We start from the raw sequence: 20,891 nt of genomic DNA, 5'->3' as shown, positions 1-20,891 counted from the left end.
TAAGAACTAACGATAGTAGTTCTGGGCAGTTTGTGTTCCAGTCAAGCAGTTTCTTAAGAAACATTTTGTACTATACAAATATCGGCATAGTACATTATGTGGAACACTCTGTGATACCACAAGATTAACAATGTTGTCAACCCAACATAAAGTTGTATTTGTTACAAATATCACTGTGTCAGGTTATTATATATTTCAAATTTACATGTTAAACAAAAACTTACAACATTGCATTTATTATTCAGTGCAACAAACTAAGGACGTTACAGTATCACAAATATACAAAATGAAATGAAAATCTTTGAGTTTTACGTTCCACGGTTATGCCAGCTACGCTAAAGGAGACAGTGACGATGAGAAGTGAATGAAGAAAGTAGGAGGAAATGGGAGAACCCCGAGGAAGTTCACTTGGCGGGAGCAGGGTTTGAACTTGGAACCCCATGCACCAGAGGTAAACACTGTACCACTGAGCCACCGTGGCCACCACAAATATACAAATTGTGACCTCTACAGTAGTAATAATGCAAATGAAACAGACGGGGCAAGACACATCCAAAATACTTTAGCATCATCATCATGATATGACGGATTTCGAGTAAATGCGAACAAAGTTACAAGGGATTAAAATTTCGACTTTTTTCAAAAGCCTTTATTTCGAAAAACTGTATAGGTAAATAAATACCTCATGCAATTGCATAGATGGTTCTCAGTAGAGTGAAGATCACAATGCTGTTTACAGGCATTCGAGATCTCAAACTGTTCTGTGGAGATATGATGAAACCTGATGAAGTTTGAAACATTACTTAAAATTATGTAATTCCGAGAACTTACTGTAATTACATCTACCTAAAAGTATTGTTGTAATGTTATAGAAGCAAAATAAATAAATAAAAAACAAAAATACTTGAAAAGTTCCCAAATACGCCATTTTAAGCCATTCCCGAGTGTTTCAAATATCAGATTGCTGTAAACGGCATTATGATCTTTATGTTTATGGACAATTGTATATTTAATTCGGTGTGATTTTTTTTTTCGAAATAAAAGTAGTTTAAAAAAAGCCAAATTTTCAATTCCTCGTAACTTTGTTTCTACTTGTTCAAAGTATGTAATGTGATGACTGTAGTATTATGATCCCCGTTCCACCTGAATTATTACTGTTGCAGAACCCTCCAAAATTTATTTGTTTTTTTAATGTTTGTGATACTGTTAGTTAGTTTCTAGCACTGCATGACAAGCGTAGTATTGTAAATTTTAGTTTCACATGTAAATTTGAAATATGTAATATCCTGACGTAGTGCTATTTGGGGAAAAAAAAAAGAAAGAAACAGCGTATACCAAATACTGTTCCTGTTTCGATATTTGCATAGTACAAAATTTCTTTCTTTCTTTTTTTTCTTTCTTTTTTTGGTTTATTAGGTTAATAGTTACATGGGCGAATCAAGATAAACGGTCCATTCTGTATATAATATTCTCTAGAAATATATGGACGGACTTTTTTCAGTTACTTACATTGTATTTTAACTAGAGCACTCCAAACTGCACCACAGTATTCAAGCAGTATTCGTATTACTGCATGAAACAAATAATAGGACGTATTGAAGTTCAGAGATTTTGGAACACTGTTTTTTATTATTATTATTGCTAGGATAAAGGTATGGTTAGCGTTAAGGCTTGCAGAAAGAATATATTTCAAAACGTAATTTATATTTATTATTAATTCTAGTTATTGGTTTAAGTGTTGCAACATTGTTATAAAAGGAGAACGAAGTGATGTAAAAATTAAAATAAAAGTAAAGTTTTTTTTTTTTTTTTTTGCGCTCTTATTGTCGATCATTTTGCCTTTTCTGCAATATGAAAGAAATTCTGCTTGTCGACTCTATTGCACCAACATAAGTTTTTGTTACATTATTGTTTGAAGCAGATAATTATATGAAACTATTGTATCTTGTATAATTTTTGCCTGTTGAATGCTTCATATGGAGAATGTTCAATTCTTGTTCGACAATGAATGTAAGTTGATCTGTACGACTTTTGCTGTAATTTGAAACGTGTAATTTATTCATCCTAATACACGAAGTTAGTTAAGTGAGAGAAGCATAGTACAACTAACTAAAACCTTGATATAAAGGAGCTATGTTGATGTGGTATTTGTAAATCTGTATGGTACCCATTGTAATGTGAACCGCTCGAAAAGCAGTCTTATCAGTAAACTCACAAGTAAAGGGTCCAATGGATGAATCGAGTTGCGAGATGAGACATAGTGCACCTGATAGAGGATGTGAAAATATGTGTATGTGGAAAGTTATAGCGGAGAGAGTAGTAGTTAACGGAGGGGAAGGGGGTTAAAGTTGGTGGGAGAATGGCTATGCTATGTTATAGAAATACATCAAATAAACAGTTGAACTGTAAAAATAGTGAAAGATGGACACTGCAAACGGTAGTAGTTTCACATATTGGCAGAAAAAGAATAGCCAGAGTAGATCACGAACTTCCGCCGCCATCTTGAAATCCGCCATTTTGAAATTTGTGATATTTTTTGAAATGGAAAGATAGTCATGTGATATATCAGTTAGGGCCAGCATGTTCTCAAAAAGGCAATTATGGACTTTAGGGATCGTTATCTGTACTCATTTGGAGGATTTAGGACCATCTTTATAGTTATTTACGAAAATGTAGAAGACATATGTTGAAAGCTTGGATTATCACGAAAACACATGTAAGTTAAACATATCTACAAGCCAAGAAAACTAACAGTGAAATTTGATATCCAAGTTGTACATTATTACATTATTATTTATGACATTATTTCCAATAACAATTGACATGACCAATATTATTTATAACATTACTTCATATAATGCCGAAAAGAACTGTTCCGGTATGGAAGAACCGCTTCCGCTTGTTTGTTATTCGCACTTTCGGTCGAAAATAATATGAAGTTTATATAGCTACGTTTTGTTAATTGACATACCATAAATATAGACCACAACACAATAAAATATGATAGATTGGAGATTGGAATGCAGTTCTTACATACTGCCCCAACAGCACAATTACATAGCAGGCATATGCCTATTATGTTCCCTCAGGCACATTCCCTCAGGTACATGGGAATGTGCCCAGTATGTGCCTTATGTACCTATGAAAGAGAAATCACATGAATGGCAAGTGATAGTCACAGTTTAAGTCCGCTCCTAGGCACATGCTTGACGTGTATCTGGGGAACATACCTAGTATGTTCTAGGCATGTTGTTCCCACTACCGTAAGCAAAAATTACTCACCCAAAATATGTTAAATCGGCTTTATGCGTAATTTGTTTACATTAAGGTGAGTAAAAAACATTTAAAAAAGTAAAAAAAAAAGTAGCCGGGTGTGGGCGCGAACCACCAACCCTTTGATTACTAAGCGCGTGCTCTTCTGACTTGGCTACGGAGGCGATGAAGAAAACGTGGATTGTAGAGGGATAAATCTTTGGGGTCTTTTTAATTTGGCTAATCAGAGTGCTCTTGTAACCCTGTAGTGAATTTTTATTTATCAGTTATGTCATTTCTTTCTTCTAAATTCATCTTCCAAAGGAGGGGTATCGATAAGGGCCAATTCCCCCCCCCCTTCTTGGAATGAGCAGATTCTCAGCTATTTTGTAGTTGACCATTTGTAGTTTATAACTTGGCCCTTGCATTTTTCTATAGGTACGTAATGACGGCGCAAACTTGGTTGTAATGGCCGGTTTTCGCGAAAATTGCACATTTTTTTGACATTTGAGGGCTGATTTCATACAGAGCGCATGTGAGTGGCATGATTTCCACTGAATATATTGTGAAGAAATATAAGAGGTTCATGTTGAGCTAGGTTTGATTAGGTTGCTGCCTTGCGCTCATAGTAAGAAAAAAACGTTTTCTGTAATATCGGGAGTATTTCGCGAATATGGTAAAAGCCGAAGAAAGATGATGCAAGGCGGGTAATCTGTACCAAACGAGAACAAATATTTCGTAGGGCAAGAGAAGAGGATTAGTGAGTCTTTGACAGCCCATTCTGATACGTTAAACACGGAGAAGGCCCTCTTGAAATGCGAAATCATGAAAACAATGATTTTGTATTTAGTGTATGGATGAGTGTAGACCGAACTTGTGTCGGAAAAATAAGTGTCTGCGAGTAGGTTGCTTAGTGAGATTGCAGATAAACACGCTGGTTTGGTTTGGTTGTTTCCCTACGTTTCTATTGCATGAAACATAAGAAACAAAGCAAACAAACGGGCTTCTCGATAAGACGAGACTGATTGTGAACCTAGTTATCAGCAGAGGGATCCTACTATTTGTCTGAATATCGGATGACTCATATCGCTTGTGCGATACATTGCAGACTGTATTGAATTCTCAGTTGTGCTATTACGTCTTTCGAGCTCCTTTCTCTGTTTCTGAAATGTGAATTCTTTGGAGTGCTTGTAGATGTTGTTTTGTGTTCGTGTGTTTTGTTTGATCATTTCTGCCGTGTGCTGTCACTGCAGTGTTGTTTTGTTTTTACTGCTACTAGTGCTCGAAAATAACAAGTTCATTTGCTTCGAATACGAATTCTACTGCATTTGGCTTACATTTTTTGTCGTGGAATATGCCTAAGCAGGTATGCTGTGACGTTTGCGGTGCTCATGTGCGTAAATCGAAATTAATTCGAATTGGTAATGACACAATTCTGCGATGTTTGAAGGGAAAAAACGCGAGCTTAGTAATAGGTAGTTGGATATGCCCCAAATGTCACTTAGAACCATCAAAGAAAGGGCTAACTCGCAAGTGTTCTCGAGTAGTGAGCTCTGCGAGAACTACTCTTAGTGGTAAAAACGCACAGCCTCATTGTGCCGAAGCATCCTCTAGCAAAACTGCCTCTACATGTGACGATTTAGAAACTGTCAAGCCTGCGGAGAAACTCAAGCTGAACGTTGGACGAGCTTCCCTGTCTCAAAAAATGTATTGTTTGTAACAAATCTCAGACGTGTCTGGCATTAATACCTGCAAAAGCTAGATGCCAGTTTTATGTTGACAACGACTTTATTATTCCCAAAGGTGCGCGTTGTTGTCACGATCATTTGGACTTACACTATTTGAAATCTGGGACTGTGATTGAAAAATCATTAAACGAATGCCTCGTTAATGCTGGGAAGTGCAGGAGTTGCTGGATGGCTTGAGATCAGTTGCATCCCGCATAGGAATGAATTTTGATACGCCCGGTGTTTTAACTAGTGCAGTCTACTGGAATTTAACAAGAGTGACAATTGAGCAGTTCGGTGTCATATTGAACAGCGTGGACTGCCATTTGAGAAATACCTAAAATCGGGGTTCTAGGGCGTCTCTTGCTGTTTTCCTTATGAAACTTAGAACTGGGGTGTCCTACCATGTCCTCTCGACGCTGTTTGCCCTCCCGAAATGTGTTATTCAAAGATGTCTGCATTCTGTTCGTAAAGCCTTCATGTTAGCATTTGTTCCACAACATCTAGGACTTCAACAACATCTTTCCAGGGACGATTTAATTAAGTACCATACCAGGGACTTTGCCAAGACTGTTTTTGTGGACGGGAAAGACAAGGCAGTCCTCGTTCTAGATGAGACACATTTATATTGAAAAGAGTTTAAACTATAAGTTCCAGAGAAGAACTTTCTCATTGCACAGAGGTCGCCCGCTGGTCAAACCCTTCCTCATTGTAAGCACAACAGGGCATATACTTGATGTGTTAGGGCCGTTTTATGCAGATGGTAAAAACAAGACTCGTCTATTATAACAGGACACATGAAGTCATCTGCCGAGGGTTTGAGATCCTGGTTGAAAACAGGTGACGTTTTGATTGTTGACAGGGGGTTCAGAGATACTGTGCAATTCTTGGAAGACATGAATCTTATTGTTAAAATGCCACATTTTCTACAAAACAAAAGCCAACATACCTGCCATGAAGCCAACGAGTCCAGGTTAGTAACGTCCGTTAGATGGGTTGTTGAAGCTGCTAACGGGCTCATAGAAACATTTAAAGCATTGTCGAATGTACTGCCCAACTCTCACACCATTTATTGGGGATTATGTGAGAATAGTGTGCAGCATAATTAATGCCTTCAGACCTCCAATGACCCTGGAAGATGCAGAAAACGCCAACATAGTCGCACAGAGAATGTTACTGCTCTCGCAATCCCCGAAAAAGTTGCAGGAAAGAGTGCTCCGTGAAAACTGGTCAAGGTGCAGAGCAATTTGGATGGAAATGGAGGCAAGCAATATCGATTATTTTCCCATTTTGACTATTGACGAGCTTCGAAATATCACTATGGGCGTTTATCAACTGAAGCAAGCTCAATCCTACATTGCAGAACACGAAGCGGACGATAGAATGTATACAAGCTGTACACACACAAGAAGTGCGATGGTGTTCTACAGGTATTACTTCAAAGTCGCCACGTGACATCCAAGATATATTTCCCGTGGATCGAGTACCATTACCGTGGCATAAGTGGGTAGTACTGTCAGTGCAAGGTTGGAGCTTGCGTAGTCGGCTGCTGCGCGCATGTTGCCTCCGTGTTGTGGTACCTTGGGTACTACAAGCACATCACCGAGAGAGCAACAATAACACGGTGCTCCAACAACTATGATGCGTTTCTACAGCACTCATCGAGGGTTGTCACGAACGGCTGGTCCGATGATGGTGAGGAAGCGGAGGACGACGTCTAATAACGGTACGAGTAATGCTTGCATGTTTGGCGTTGTGTTTAACGCTTTTTTCGTGTTAAAGGTTTATTGTTCCTTGTTTAAATCTACGTACTATGCAAGCGATGCCATTTTGATTCACATATAACGTGGAAGGATGAAGCGTAGATGACAGAAAAGAACAATACTCGCATCGGCATACAATCACATATCAACTACATACCTTCGTATGTTTTTCATGGCTATGGACTTTAAAGGGGGCCTTCTCCGTGTTTAACATGTATCAGAATGGGCTGTCAAAGGCTTCCTAATTCTCTTCTCTTGCCCTACGGAATAACTGTTCTCGTTGGGTACAGATTACCCGCCTTGCACCATCTTTCTTCGGCTTTTACCGTATTCGCGAAATACTCCCGATATTACAGAAAACGTTTTTTTTTTTTTTTTTTACTATGAGCGCAAGGCAGCAACCTAATCAAACCTAGCCCAACATGAGTCTCTTATATCCCTTCACAACATATTCAGTGGAAATCATGCCACTCACATGCGCTGACTGTCATTCGTGCGTCGCTGCAGATATCAATTATTTGTCATAAGTATCTGAAAAACTATGCACCTAAAGGAAGTACCTCGAATATGAAACATATATTTCCCAAGTGACGACATAAAAATAAATGACTATCACAGTGAGAAACTGAGCCAGGTATATAAATGCTACATTTGTGGTACATAGTTGCAAATATCAATTAGATGTAACAAGCACTTAAAACTTTAAGGTAACTAAAGTACATACTTAGCACATGAATACCATATGTACCAAGTGTCGGGTACCTAAAAAGTAGCTGGGACACCTAAATGGCACATGCCTAGCACATCTTGTGCTGTTAGAGTGTGTGTAAACCACTATTTTTTTCACCACTTGCTGTATTTTTCATTTAACTTTCTTTATTCACCTGCGTAAACAATAACAACTTGAGACGAGCGTAGCATGTGATATCTGGATGAAAACTGGACTGCTGCAGTCGAATACAGCAATTAAATTGTAGTGGAAAATATGTTATCGGGTGAGATTGCTTTCTCGAGTATCTATCGTGTCGCATTATGTTTGATCGGTTTGTTGCACATATGAAGTCTTCGATTATTGTTACAATGTTGGTTCGAGAGTTCGAAACTTATAATGATGAACCATCGTCGGAGGAATACAGTGTGTTTGAAAGAATTAAAAGTTTGTTGGAAGAAAACGAAAGTGTAGTAAATTAGATACAAACATTGCTGACTTGGAACCAGATGAAGATGGTGATGATGTTGATAATACAGTTAATGATTTAGAAGAGCAAAAAGATGTTTCTAAATTAGAATCGTCCATTGAAACTGTAGAAAATAGTTGTTCGTAATAGAGCAGTAGCTCCTCATATATGCCTTTCCCGCCACGGAAAGAATTTCACTGTTAGTTTTCTTGGCTTGTAGATATATTTAACTTACATGCATTTTCTTGATAATCCAAACTTTCAACATACGAGTATCAGTCTCCTAGACTTTCGTAAATAACTATAAAGATGATCCTAAATCTTCCAAATGAATACAGATAACGACCACTAAAGTTCACAATTGACTTTTTGAGAACATGCTGGCCCTAATTAATATATCACATGACTACCTTTACATTTCAAGACGGCGGCGGAGGTTCGTGATCTCGGGCCATTCTTTTGCCAATATGTGAAACTACTACCGTTTGCAGTGTCTATCTTTCACTGTTTTTGCAATTCAACAGTTTATTTTATGTATTTTTATAACACATCATAGCCCTTCTCCCACGAACTTTAATCCCCTCCCCCTCCGTTTCTTATGGCGCTCAGCTGCTATAACTTTGCACATGTAAACAAATTACGCATAAAGCCGATTTAACATATTTTGGGTGAGTAATTTTTGCTTACGGTAGTGGGAACAACATGCCTAGAACATACTAGGTATGTTCCCCAGATACACGTCAAGCATGTGCCTAGGAGCGGACTTAAACTGTGACTATCACTTGCCATTCATGTGATTTCTCTTTCATAGGTACATAAGGCACATACTGGGCACATTCCCATGTACCTGAGGGAACATAATAGGCATATGCCTGCTATGTAATTGTGCTGTTGGGGCAGTATGTAAGAATTGCATTCCAATCTCCAATCTATCATATTTTATTGTGTTGTGGTCTATATTTATGGTATGTCAATTAACAAAACGTAGCTATATAAACTTCATATTATTTTCGACCGAAAGTGCGAATAACAAACAAGCGGAAGCGGTTCTTCCATACCGGAACAGTTCTTTTCGGCATTATATGAAGTAATGTTATAAATAATATTGGTCATGTCAATTGTTATTGGAAATAATGTCATAAATAATAATGTAATAATGTACAACTTGGATATCAAATTTCACTGTTAGTTTTCTTGGCTTGTAGATATGTTTAACTTACATGTGTTTTCGTGATAATCCAAGCTTTCAACATATGTCTTCTACATTTTCGTAAATAACTATAAAGATGGTCCTAAATCCTCCAAATGAGTACAGATAACGATCCCTAAAGTCCATAATTGCCTTTTTGAGAACATGCTGGCCCTAACTGATATATCACATGACTATCTTTCCATTTCAAAAAATATCACAAATTTCAAAATGGCGGATTTCAAGATGGCGGCGGAAGTTCGTGATCTACTCTGGCTATTCTTTTTCTGCCAATATGTGAAACTACTACCGTTTGCAGTGTCCATCTTTCACTATTTTTACAGTTCAACTGTTTATTTGATGTATTTCTATAACATAGCATAGCCATTCTCCCACCAACTTTAACCCCCTCCCCCTCCGTTAACTACTACTCTCTCCGCTATAACTTTCCACATACACATATTTTCACTCCTCTATCAGGCGCACTATGTCTTATCCCGCAACTCGATTCATCCATTTGGACCCTTTACTTGTCAGTTTTGTTCCTAGAATCTTGCCTTAGATAGTTTAAAAGAGAGCAAAAATGAGTTAGTACCTTAGAGTTAGTACTTTAGAGATTGTATTGTATCGTTTAGCTATACATTTGCACTCCCTCTCCATGGTAATTCAGGTTTTTTTGCTAGCACTTTTTTATGTGTTTAATGCATATTTTCTATGTAAATGATAGTAGATCTTTATAAATGATAAGTTTGATAAATGGATAATGGGTGAGCAGCTGTAACTTTCTATAAATATTAAATTCCCTGTTGTATATTTAACTTATTTGGTAGTGTAATTTCGTTCTTAAATACATCTGTTTAAAAACTGAGTCTTTGTTAACTTATCAAGCACAAACCCGCTTTATATATATAAAGTAGGAATTGAAGACAAGGAAATACCTCTGTAAGTTTTATGAAAACTTCAACTTTTGGAGTATACTTTTGGACATATCAACTTGCTAGAGTAAACCGCAGCACATTGTACATCCTTCTTTGCGAAAAAGACTAGACGTAAAGGCCCGAAGGCAGAACCAAAAGTTGTCAAAACCCTATAAGATCGCAATCTACAATAAGTTCATAGTATAATAGTGATGTGAAAAAATTTATAAATAAGAAGATATTTTAAATGTGTAGAACTGTGGTTAGAAAAGCAGTTGTGTGAACTTAATATGAGTTGCTTTTCTTTAAGGACCAAAAGTATGTGGATAGGTCAATCAGTTCCATGATGCATTTCGCAATGGTCTATTCTGGGTAAAATATCTTTTTAGAAACGGTACCTACTTGCTAGGCTGGTAGCTGATCCATCTTTGTATGTTATAGCACGGCCAACAAGAGATGGTCTCTGACGTTTCTTACCACATGCAGTGGGACATTCCAGCCCCTATTTTGATACCAGTGTTACCAACCGCAATCAATCTGTCGTATACCATTAATTAAATTGCCACTACAGTTGCACCGAAAAAAAACCTTGACACGCGAGTAGTGGCGATGTCACTGCGAGCTGTCAGAGACGTTCTCTTACTGGACGCACTATAGTCTGTTTCCTCTCTACACACAAAAAAGGAAAATTAATCAGTAATCGAATACAGAAGATAAAATATTAAACAGTTAAGCAGTATTGATTCTTTAAAGTATCTGATTTAGATTAAGATAACATGTATACATTGAAGACAGTCTTGTCCTAATTAGTTGTAGGTACAGAGATAATGTAATTAAAATGTTCTGGGAGTGTTCCTTATTTGTTTTCTGAAAATTACGGAAGAAGAATGATGGTTGTATTTGAAAACCAGTGATTTAATAATAGCGTAATTTTAGAAAGTAGGAAAAACAAGAATATTGATGGTGTTCGTGTATCTAAAGTGAAGTGAGACTGCTTTATATAGATTTCATGTTTATTTCTATAATACTTGTTTATCCAAACGTCAGACAAAAGTGAATTTATTTTGAATATAGAAATATATTTTAGCCTGAACAATCGAATGGATTTCAGCTGACAGTTGTTAATAATATCAGGCTTGTCAATTATTACACTGAATTTTCTATTCTTAAAGCATTTTACACACACTTCACTTGAATCAGACTCGAAGTTTCAAGGAAGAAAAATGTGGATTATATTTTACTCCTTGAATTTCATTAAACTGCAACTTGTTCAGAATGTGATAGTCCTTAATTTTGGTTAATACATCTCACAAAGTGTAATGCAAAGAAGTGAACCTGACTGACTTGGAGAATTAGATTCTAGGTATTGGAATATCCCGTGGTCTCATATGAGGTATGTCATCCTCAACAGGTTGTTATTAACGCAATTTCCACTATAATTATGAATGTAAACTGTGGTGTAAACATGTATTTCTCTTATGAATTGTGTATATATCCAGGTTCCACAGTGGAGTAGAGGTGCGGTATGAGTAAAAGAAGGCGAACATCTTCAGTTGCAAGTCGAGGCCCAGAAGAAGAAAACATGGATATCGATAATCACTCTGAACCAACTAAAAAGAAGAAAAAGCTAGATCCTGTAAGTTAATACACGTAGGCTTTTATCTTACTATGTCTATTTTACTAAATAGAAAAAAGTATTCACTATAATTCATACCGATGTGTTAACGTAATTGTTGGAATAACGCTTATGATTTATTTTGAAATTACATATTACTTATTTTAATCAAAATATAAATCGAAGAGAAATGAAACTAATAATTTCTACAAATTGAGTAACTTTACTGGAGGGCTCACTGTACGATATACGAGCTGATTTCCAGTTTCATGTGTTCCTTTTGCGAATAATTGAATCAAATTGATTTCGCGTCTCACGAATCGCACAAAATCGTTCTGTGTCAAACAGTTAATGTGTTCGGCTTTGGTGTGCATGAACTTGGAGTTGATCTTTGGTAGAGACTTATTCGTTATTAGTCTACACAGCATACAATGGAATATAAAACTATAAAAACAAACGGGAATATATTCATTCAAGGAATGGAATATTTTCATCGTAGCACAGTAAAACTTGTACGTAATGGGGTGATGGACTTAATCGTGTAGAAGCTTATGCTTAATAGACAAATCAGTCGGAAATTTAAGTGCATGAAAAACTCACATTTACTCATTACTTGAATTTAGATAACTAACTGTGGTGGATACAAGTGGAAAATCAAGTTCTAGATGTGAAGAGACTTACTGAGCACTCTTCTATCATTTTCACTAACAACTCATCTATAGTAATAGCAGAAAGTTTTACCTATTGCATTCAGTGGTCCATTTTTATACACTTTTATCTGAACTTTTCCATATACCATTTTAGGGGCAGAGTTTGTAAGATCCAGCGTAATAGTTTGTGGGAAATAAGTTTGAATTTATCTTGTTGAAGGAAATTGTATAATTGTCTGTAAGTGTAGTCTCGTACATAAGATATTGAAGGGGAGGAAGTAAATTTAAAAATATGAAATAGAGAACAGATATTTTGTATAGTTGAAAATTTCATTTGCTATAGACGCCTCCTTCACAGAGACATATTTATATACCTGGTAGAGAGAGTTGGTTGTAGACTGGTAATTTAGGGTTTCCCTTAACAAACTATTATCGGAATAACAGCTTAGATTTGGATTATGTTCATGGTGCTTATTATTTGTCTTTATCTGACGGGTTGGAAGCAGTGGTACCTGATAAAGTAAAAACTAAATAGACTATACTGTTTTCTGCATGATTTTACTTAAATACTTCTGTCTACTTGTTATAGTCTTAAGAAATCAAATAATTATTTCGAACTTCGACAGTAATGTGTTCATAAATCTAAAGGATGAAGTAAAATAGTAAAGTTTTTTTTTTTTTTTTTTTGTTTTAAATTAAAATTCGATAGAATATATAGAATTCTGTATACAGTATACTAATATATTATATATATACAAAAAAGTAGTTATATTTTGAATAATAGCAGTAGCAGAATAAAGGAGACATCATCAGCTGATTACATATTGAAAATATTTAGTTGAAAGATCAAACGAATAATAATTTTCTTCCATTCATTGCAGGTTCTTTAGAATTCAGCACAAATAGTAAATTCCATTAATATTTTACTTGGTATTGGGAGTAATCACACTTTTAAAATTTTGTACACATAGAACAGATCTAATGTAAAAATACCATTCACGCTGTATATAATTTTGTTCAAAATATTTACAGATGGAAATGTGTCATCAGTTGTATGATACAATAAGGAATTTTAAAAAGGACGACGGGACGTTGTTGTGTGATGCATTTATTCGAGTTCCGAAAAGAAGACAGGAGCCTGGCTATTATGAGGTAATATTTCAATGTATATTATAAAAACAGAAGAATAAACAGTAAATGATCTATTATTCTACCCAATGTTTTTGTTTTCATTTTTTTTTTTTTTAATTTCGTTAAATTTTATTTGTGTTGTAATTTAGATAACTTAATATATCAAAGTAAATATTGTATTTATATTTAGGCTATCAAGACGATTTGTCTGTAAAATCGATAATTGGGCTATTTTTAAACGAAGCCATAATATCACAATATTGCGAGCTGTGATTATATATAATGAGAAAAAGCGGAAAGGCTATTACTCACCACAAAAAATATGAACCAGAATTTTCTTCTACATGCAACAGGTAGCGCTTTCGGAAGATGCAACTTGCTTCTTCAGCCTTCGTGGAATCATGTTTAATTGAAAAAGCAAGAACAGCAACGGAACGAAAAATTAAAGGATCATATATTCACAAAGAAAGGCCCTCACTTAACCTGGATAGAGGAGAAATAAATATTATTTGGAGTAATCTTTTCACTACATACTTTCACCATTTGGAAAGCAAGAACAGAAAACAGTGAACAGTAGTGTACAATGTCAGAAAATTTCTATTCCCGTGTGTTTTAATGTTTGACAGAAGATTTTTTTTTTTTTTTTTTTTAAATCGTTTTTGAAGTCTACCACAAGCTGAAGAAGGAAATAGCATCTTCCGAAAGCGCTACTTTGTTGCATGTAGAAGAAAATTCTGCTACATATTTTTTGAGGTGAGTAATAGCCTTTCCGCTTTTTCTCATTGAAACCATAATATGTCGTTTATTTATCGTTGTATTTGAATGAAATAAAGTTTTTCCTACTCGCAGTTGATCGTTCTCCATAACAAGCTTACTGCAGTTTGTGAAACCACATTACGTAGCGTAGATCACTTGGTAAACTTTAAAAAGTTGAGAAGTTACCCTTTTTTGGTAGCTGTTGCCCTTTTTACAGGAAATCAGAGAATAAAAAGTGCGTGCTTCTCGGTGTTTTGCCCTGTTATTGTGTAATTTTAAATTCTTTATGTAGTAAATAACTTTTATTGTCGTACAAGGCATTACATGAGAAATTTGACTTCACTGGTAGAATGTTGAAAAAAATGTTACCGAGTTGCTTGTAACCATCTGATTATCGAGATTTTTACTGGAATCTTTTTTAGTATGAAATCTTAGTAATATATTTTTACTTTGAGGTACGTGTAATGGTCATTAAACAATTGTGTAATTGTGGTAGTATCATTCGTATGTTCTTTGAATATATTCATTACTAATTTTGCTAATGCACATGATGCATGAAATTAAATTGTATTGGAAAATGAAAGAAGTGACGCTAGGGTTTATATACAACTTTATTATCTCAAATTAAATATTCATGATTTCAAAGAGAAATGGATAATCGTTAATACAAATCACAACAATAAAAACCTAGAGGTACACAAGAGACCATGAGGTAAATTGAATCTAGAAAAACATTGAGGTTTTTATCATAATCAGAAAATAGATTCGTTGAAAGCAATCGTAAGGGCTAACAACTATCTTACTAATCTTGGCTACGGGGCCGCGGTGGCTCAGTGGTAGAGCGTTCACCTTTGGTACTTGGGGTCCCGGGTTCGATCCCAGCCCCCGCCAAGTGAACTTTTTGGTGGACAAACACCGTGTGCGTTTGTTTTCTCGGGGTTCTCCCGTTTCCTCCCACTTTTTTCATTCCATTATTTCATTCATTTCTCATCATTACCGTCTCCTTTAGCCTAGCCGGCAAAACCGTGGGACGTAAAACTCAAAGATTTCATTTCGTTTCATTTTGATCTTGGCTAATCACTTAATTATTTAGCTTTTAAAATGCATAATAACACCAGACGTTCTCTTCTTTAGTGTCTGAAGGACAATATAAAAAACATACATAATTCTGGTGTGATAACTCATGCAGACACTTGGCCGGGCGCAGCCTTATCATGAACATGCTGGCTTCAAATCCCAATTTTTGACATGCTCCTTTGTACCGGTTTTCATTGTGGACTCCGAAATAGTCCAGCTCTTGATGCCTGCCTTCGAACTAAGGCCTCGTGGGTGCTCTGAAATGATGTCCACTAGCGACCGGAATGAAGTGTCCTCTTTGATCTTTCTCCTTTGGCTAAAGTGTATGACAGGATGACCGACGAATGCATTCCTTCTCTTCAGCAAACTAACGTTTAACAGGAACGTTACAAACGTTCTGTTTTGTTTTCAATCTCCAATGAAAAGTACAGCATAGAAGTAGCTTGACAAATTTGGACAGAACCATGAAGGCAGGATCGAACATCACGCTTCAGCATCAAATACACAGGATGCAGTCCCTACTTTTGAAATCGGAGCGATTATGATATATCTGAATACATAATTTATATAGTGGATTCTACCCTCATTTTCTTGACGCCATGAGAATTTTCACTTTTGACTCACGTTCTGTGTTGGGAGTATAGAAGAGATCAAAAAATTGTTTTTCCTGTTACATTACATTACATTACATTTCCTATTCTGTATCCTACTGCACTGGCCTCTATGCAGTTCGAAATACCTTTCCGTTGAATTATTGTTATTTTCTTTACAATTAAGTTTCTTCATTTCGTCCGCAATCTCATTACTAATGTATCACTAGAAAGGACCAGAATTTATTCTAGTAACAATTCGATGTAGCTATCGTTGTCTGTCTCCTAGATGATAAGATAAACTACGAAAATAACTAAGGAAAATCATACTCAAAGAAACCTCTGAGAATGTATATACGATTGACCCGATAAACCGTTAACTTAGTTAACTATAGCCAAGTCTTTCACTAGGTCAACTTGTATCTTCTAGAAGTTGTAGCTTACACAGATCGTCGTATTTACTGGAAGTACATTATCAGTATAACGAGGGAGGTGAAGTTACTCAAGCTTCGTATTTGATTTGGAAAACACTGTAAAAATATGTACCAAGGAAACCTTATCTTTTGAAGCATTTCAACACATAGGTATTTACAGGATTTCCACATTTTGGCAAATCAGGAAATGTCAGGGAAATGAAAACATGGCAGGGAAATCATGCATTTTGCGTAAAATGTCATGGAAAGTCAGGGAACGTAAAAGTGTAAATTTTTTTTTCAATCTAATATTGTTTCATCTCTATTAGTTGTACAGATTGACATGTGAAGAGGACCACAATGATACAGCATTTCCATGATGACAGTGATGCAGTGTTGCTATTTCGTTCTGAGGGAGTGAAGTGATCTGTGAGTGTGTGTGTGTGCGTGCGTGTGTGAGTGAGCGAGAGAGACAGACAGACAGACAGACAGAGAGGGGGATAATTGATCATGTAAAAGCAGAAATCGAAGAATGACTTGTCATCTTCGTGGACAGCGGTTTTAAGACAGAAAAAACTACTGAAAGCATCAGATAAACTAACTTTCAGGCTTGACTGTCGATACTTTTTGCTGGGCACAATCAAGAAGATTGTGGAAAGGAACCCTCTGAAGTACCAACTGGTACGTGCTCAGTTGGACCCCAGGCCACAAAAGAACAATCCAGAACTTGCTCAGACTAGGATGAAACGCATCCTACAAACTCTGCATGAACATAACAGAATATCTGTAGCTGAGAAAGTAAAGTGTCAGTTTATGTCTTTCTGTACTGAAATTCAGTTGTTTCATGACTTAGAATACGAAGAGAAGATGGGGTAGCGTTAGGTTAGATAACTTCTTTGCAAAGGTAATGTCCAAGAAACAAGAATATTCTGATTTGTGGAATGTTGCGAAAATGTTTAATTTCTAGCACAGAGGTGGATGCATAATGCAGTTATGTACTGCGGAGGTGTGGAATATGTTCCTGTTATCGAAGAATGCTTCTCTTAGTTCGTTCAGCTTGGAGGCGCTATGATGAATACCTTAAACAGAAACGAATCAAAAGTGCAGAGGAAAGTAAAATCGAAGGTAAAAAGAAAACTAGATGCTGAAGTTAAGAAATTGGAAGCAAAGAAGACACAGTGGAATTATATTACAAACAAGAACAAGACATTCTCGTAGAACAAATTCAAGAACTGAAAGCAAAACAAAATTCTGTTTAAAAAATGTAAATGTGAGTATTAACATATCTCAAAGTTGGCAAAATTAGGACATAGTGGGCCACAGTGGCTCAGTGGTTGAGCGTTCACCTCTGGTGCATGGGGTCCTTGGTTCGATTCCAGCTCGCGTCAGGTGTTCTTTGTGATGGACAGATACCGTATGCATGGGCTTTCTCGAGTTCTCCCGTTTCCTCTCACTTTCTTCATTCCACCATTTCATTCATTTCTCATCATCGTCGTCTCATTTAACTGTGAAACGTAAAACTTCAAGGTTTCATAACATTTTGGGACTAATAGTAATAGATCTCAGGGACAGTAGGCAGTATATTCTTGACTGCATGTTATGTTGCTTTCTTATTGTTTTTTCAATGAAAAAAGTAATTTACAATGTCAAGATATGTGATACTGTATTATATATATATATATATATATATATATATATATATATATATATATATATATATATATATATATATATATATATATATATTATATACTTACATGATAAATTTTGTGTAAATAACAATTAGTCATGTTGAAGATAAATGTGTAAATGGTAATTAAAAGAGTGTGTTGGACGAGTATGGGGATGGAGGAGGCCGTTAAAAAAGTGTATGGTAGAATTTACCCCATATCTTCCCATTTATGTTCAACAATTTGTCAGGAAGTCAGGGAAATCGATCTTCACTTCTTTGTGGGAACCCCGTATTTACTTTCCCTTCTCCCAGGGTTGATTAATTTAAATCAAAATGATTTAAATTACGCTTTCAATCGAATTTTTTCCTTAATTTGATTAAATAAAATTTACTTAGCTTAAAATAGGAATAAAATGGAATATTTCTGACCATTTTTGGACAGTTACGGAATGTAAGTCTGAAATTCGCACCTTAATCAATATGATGGTAGGATCTTAATGCAACTTCAAACTAGGTATATTGTTTTATAGATTACAGTTAATAGGTCAAGAATTTTGACAATGTAATGGTTTAATCATTTCGTATTGTACAGGAAATTTGAAGACAAAGCTTGAATCCATTTAATATTCGATGTTCACAATTTTTAGTTCAGAATTGTACAGAAAGTGAGCATTGTAGTTTAGACACCGTGTGCATGGGTTTTCTCGAGTTTTTTCCGTTTCTTCCCACTTCCTTCATTCTACCATTATCACCCGTCTCATCAAAGAAAAAAGAATTGTATAGATGGTGGTAATACAAATCATAGCTTTTTTTTTTTTTTTTTTTTTTTTTTAACCGTAACTGAAACGTTTACATATATACAAAGACATAACGGGAACGTTTGAAATGAATTTTTGAACATAGCACTTATAGTCATTGTCGAAAGTCTGAGCACTGCTGATCTTTCAGAATTAATAAAATAATAAATTAAAAAATTGGATTCTTTCTGTAAAACAGCATCATTGCCCATTCAAAGAAATTAAAACATATAGTCGTGTTTCCACTGGGACAGATTTATTTGGTACGCTTTCAATGAAATGCCAACCCTTAGCCAAGATAACAGCTTTACAAATTCCAGCCATGTATTTGATTAATTTATCGAACATTTGAGAAGCCATGCGACTTCAGTATCTCTGAAGAGTCTTCCAAAGATCCTCAGTATTTATTGGCATCTTTTACGGACTGTTCTGTGACGTTCATCTTACAAGAACTCGATGAGTAACAAATCCAGTTACTATGGCGACTATTCCATTTGTTAGTGATGTAATTACAGCACAGCTTGGAAGAACGTTTGGGATGGTAATCCTGTTATAGTACGAAGTTACTGCCCCAAATCAGCATTCTGATAGAATTGCATACCTCAATTCGCGTTGTGAAACACGTTTTTGTCCATTATTCCATTAATTCGAACTAAATTATCAACTTGGTAGTCTGTAAATCATTCTCATGCAGTACACTACCTTCTCTGTGCCTTGCTGTAGGTATTACACGGTCAGATGAGGACGCACAAACTTCTAGCATTGTAAGGCGAAAAGTTGGAATTTAGATTCGTCGGTCCAGAGTACACTCTTTCATAGTTCATTGTTCCAGCCGTTATTTTATTTCATCATTTTGGCTTTTTGTAATGTTTCCTGCTTGAAGAAATGGTTTCTTCACCGCAATCCAATTCCCGAGACTATAAATCTGAAGACTGTGGTCCTTCCTCCCATTTCATACGGATTGGAAAGGGCTTTTCCATAATTCTATTGGTTCTTCCAAAGTGGTTATCATCTATTCCATTAGCTAGTTTTTTCAGTGAACTTGTCGTTAAGAGAAGTTATTAATTTTGGACAATCAGTACGTTACTGTATAATATTTAAACTACTTTGTGACTGTCTTTCAAGAGTTCAACGCACTGCTCTACCCAATCGCTGATCGAATAACCCTCTTCCCTTAAAATAACCACTTGAGCACGTTCTTCGACTTTTAGTTGACAGTTTCTCTTTCACATTATATGGTGTTTGCATGTTCTTGACACTATTCAACTGGTTTACGCGAATGAAAACAGTGAAATTGAATGTCACAGATTTTCATTCAATCTTCCCCATATTACAACGCAATCGAATAGCGCATACACAACTGTTCGTTGAAGTAAAGAGACAACTATTGACAAGGATTCATACACAAGTAGATGTCGTTGAAACGATGCATCATCAAACAGCGTGACGTTAGTTGTCTGATCATTAGTTATCTGTTTATTGCCAAGAAAATTTCCTCAGTATTAATCTCGGTGTCAGCAAGACCATGAATTTTCGTATCCTTATATGAACAACGTTGTTTAGTTTCAAAAACGAATCCAATAAACATTTTTTATGGTTACATTTTTTTATTTGAAAAATTCTGAAAAATCAATTGGTGCTCAAACTTTTGGCAATGACTATACCTCAAGCTGGATTCTTATTATGTCACTAAGATTAAAATGCTCATTCTAAGATGAAGGGAATCAAAATTTACGAAGTCGTGTATCTCAGGAACCTCTCAAATTAGGAAAATTAAACTGTATATAAACTCCTCATTAAAAATACTAGAACACGTGCCCCAGCGTTTTCAAAAATTCAGCTTCTAAGGAGAAATTAAGAGATATCTATAATCTTTTCCTCCATATCAAATCGACGTTTCTGTCTCATCACCACGTGAAAACGCCTGAATCATTTGAAATAGATTTTTAAACATAGTTGGCATTTGTATCGAACCAATTTGTATCACGTCTCGTTCATTATAATGTGTACCCTAAGAAGGGGTAGAAGAAGGGTCTTAAAATGTATTCCGAAAATAGAGTATCTCAAACCCCTTGTGTTCGCACGAGGAAACTTCGTATATAGCTCTTTACTGTAAAAAGTGGCCTCGTGCTCTAGCGTTTTAGAAAATTATGCTTCTAACAGT

General features: G+C 35.8%; 1 protein-coding gene across 5 annotated transcripts in view; it reads left to right on the top strand.

Moving 5' to 3' along the window:
* The window catches only part of polybromo (protein), a 251,788-nt gene that overhangs the window by 20,453 nt on the left and 210,444 nt on the right, over window positions 1-20,891 (top strand). For all 5 annotated transcript variants that reach the window (XM_081733781.1, XM_081733778.1, XM_081733782.1 and 2 more), the window contains 2 exons: window positions 11,526-11,662; window positions 13,324-13,443. In XM_081733781.1, the coding sequence (XP_081589907.1) occupies window positions 11,552-11,662; window positions 13,324-13,443 (231 nt within the window). In that variant the 5' untranslated portion in view covers window positions 11,526-11,551. The remainder of the gene's footprint in view (window positions 1-11,525; window positions 11,663-13,323; window positions 13,444-20,891) is intronic.

Source organism: Thermobia domestica, chromosome 12 (assembly GCF_964235325.1).
Source record: "Thermobia domestica chromosome 12, izTheDome1.hap1.1, whole genome shotgun sequence".
In the NCBI taxonomy this organism is placed as follows: Eukaryota; Metazoa; Arthropoda; class Insecta; order Zygentoma; family Lepismatidae; genus Thermobia; species Thermobia domestica.
Note: the sequence above shows the minus strand (reverse complement) of the source record. Positions and strands in the feature narration are given on the sequence as shown.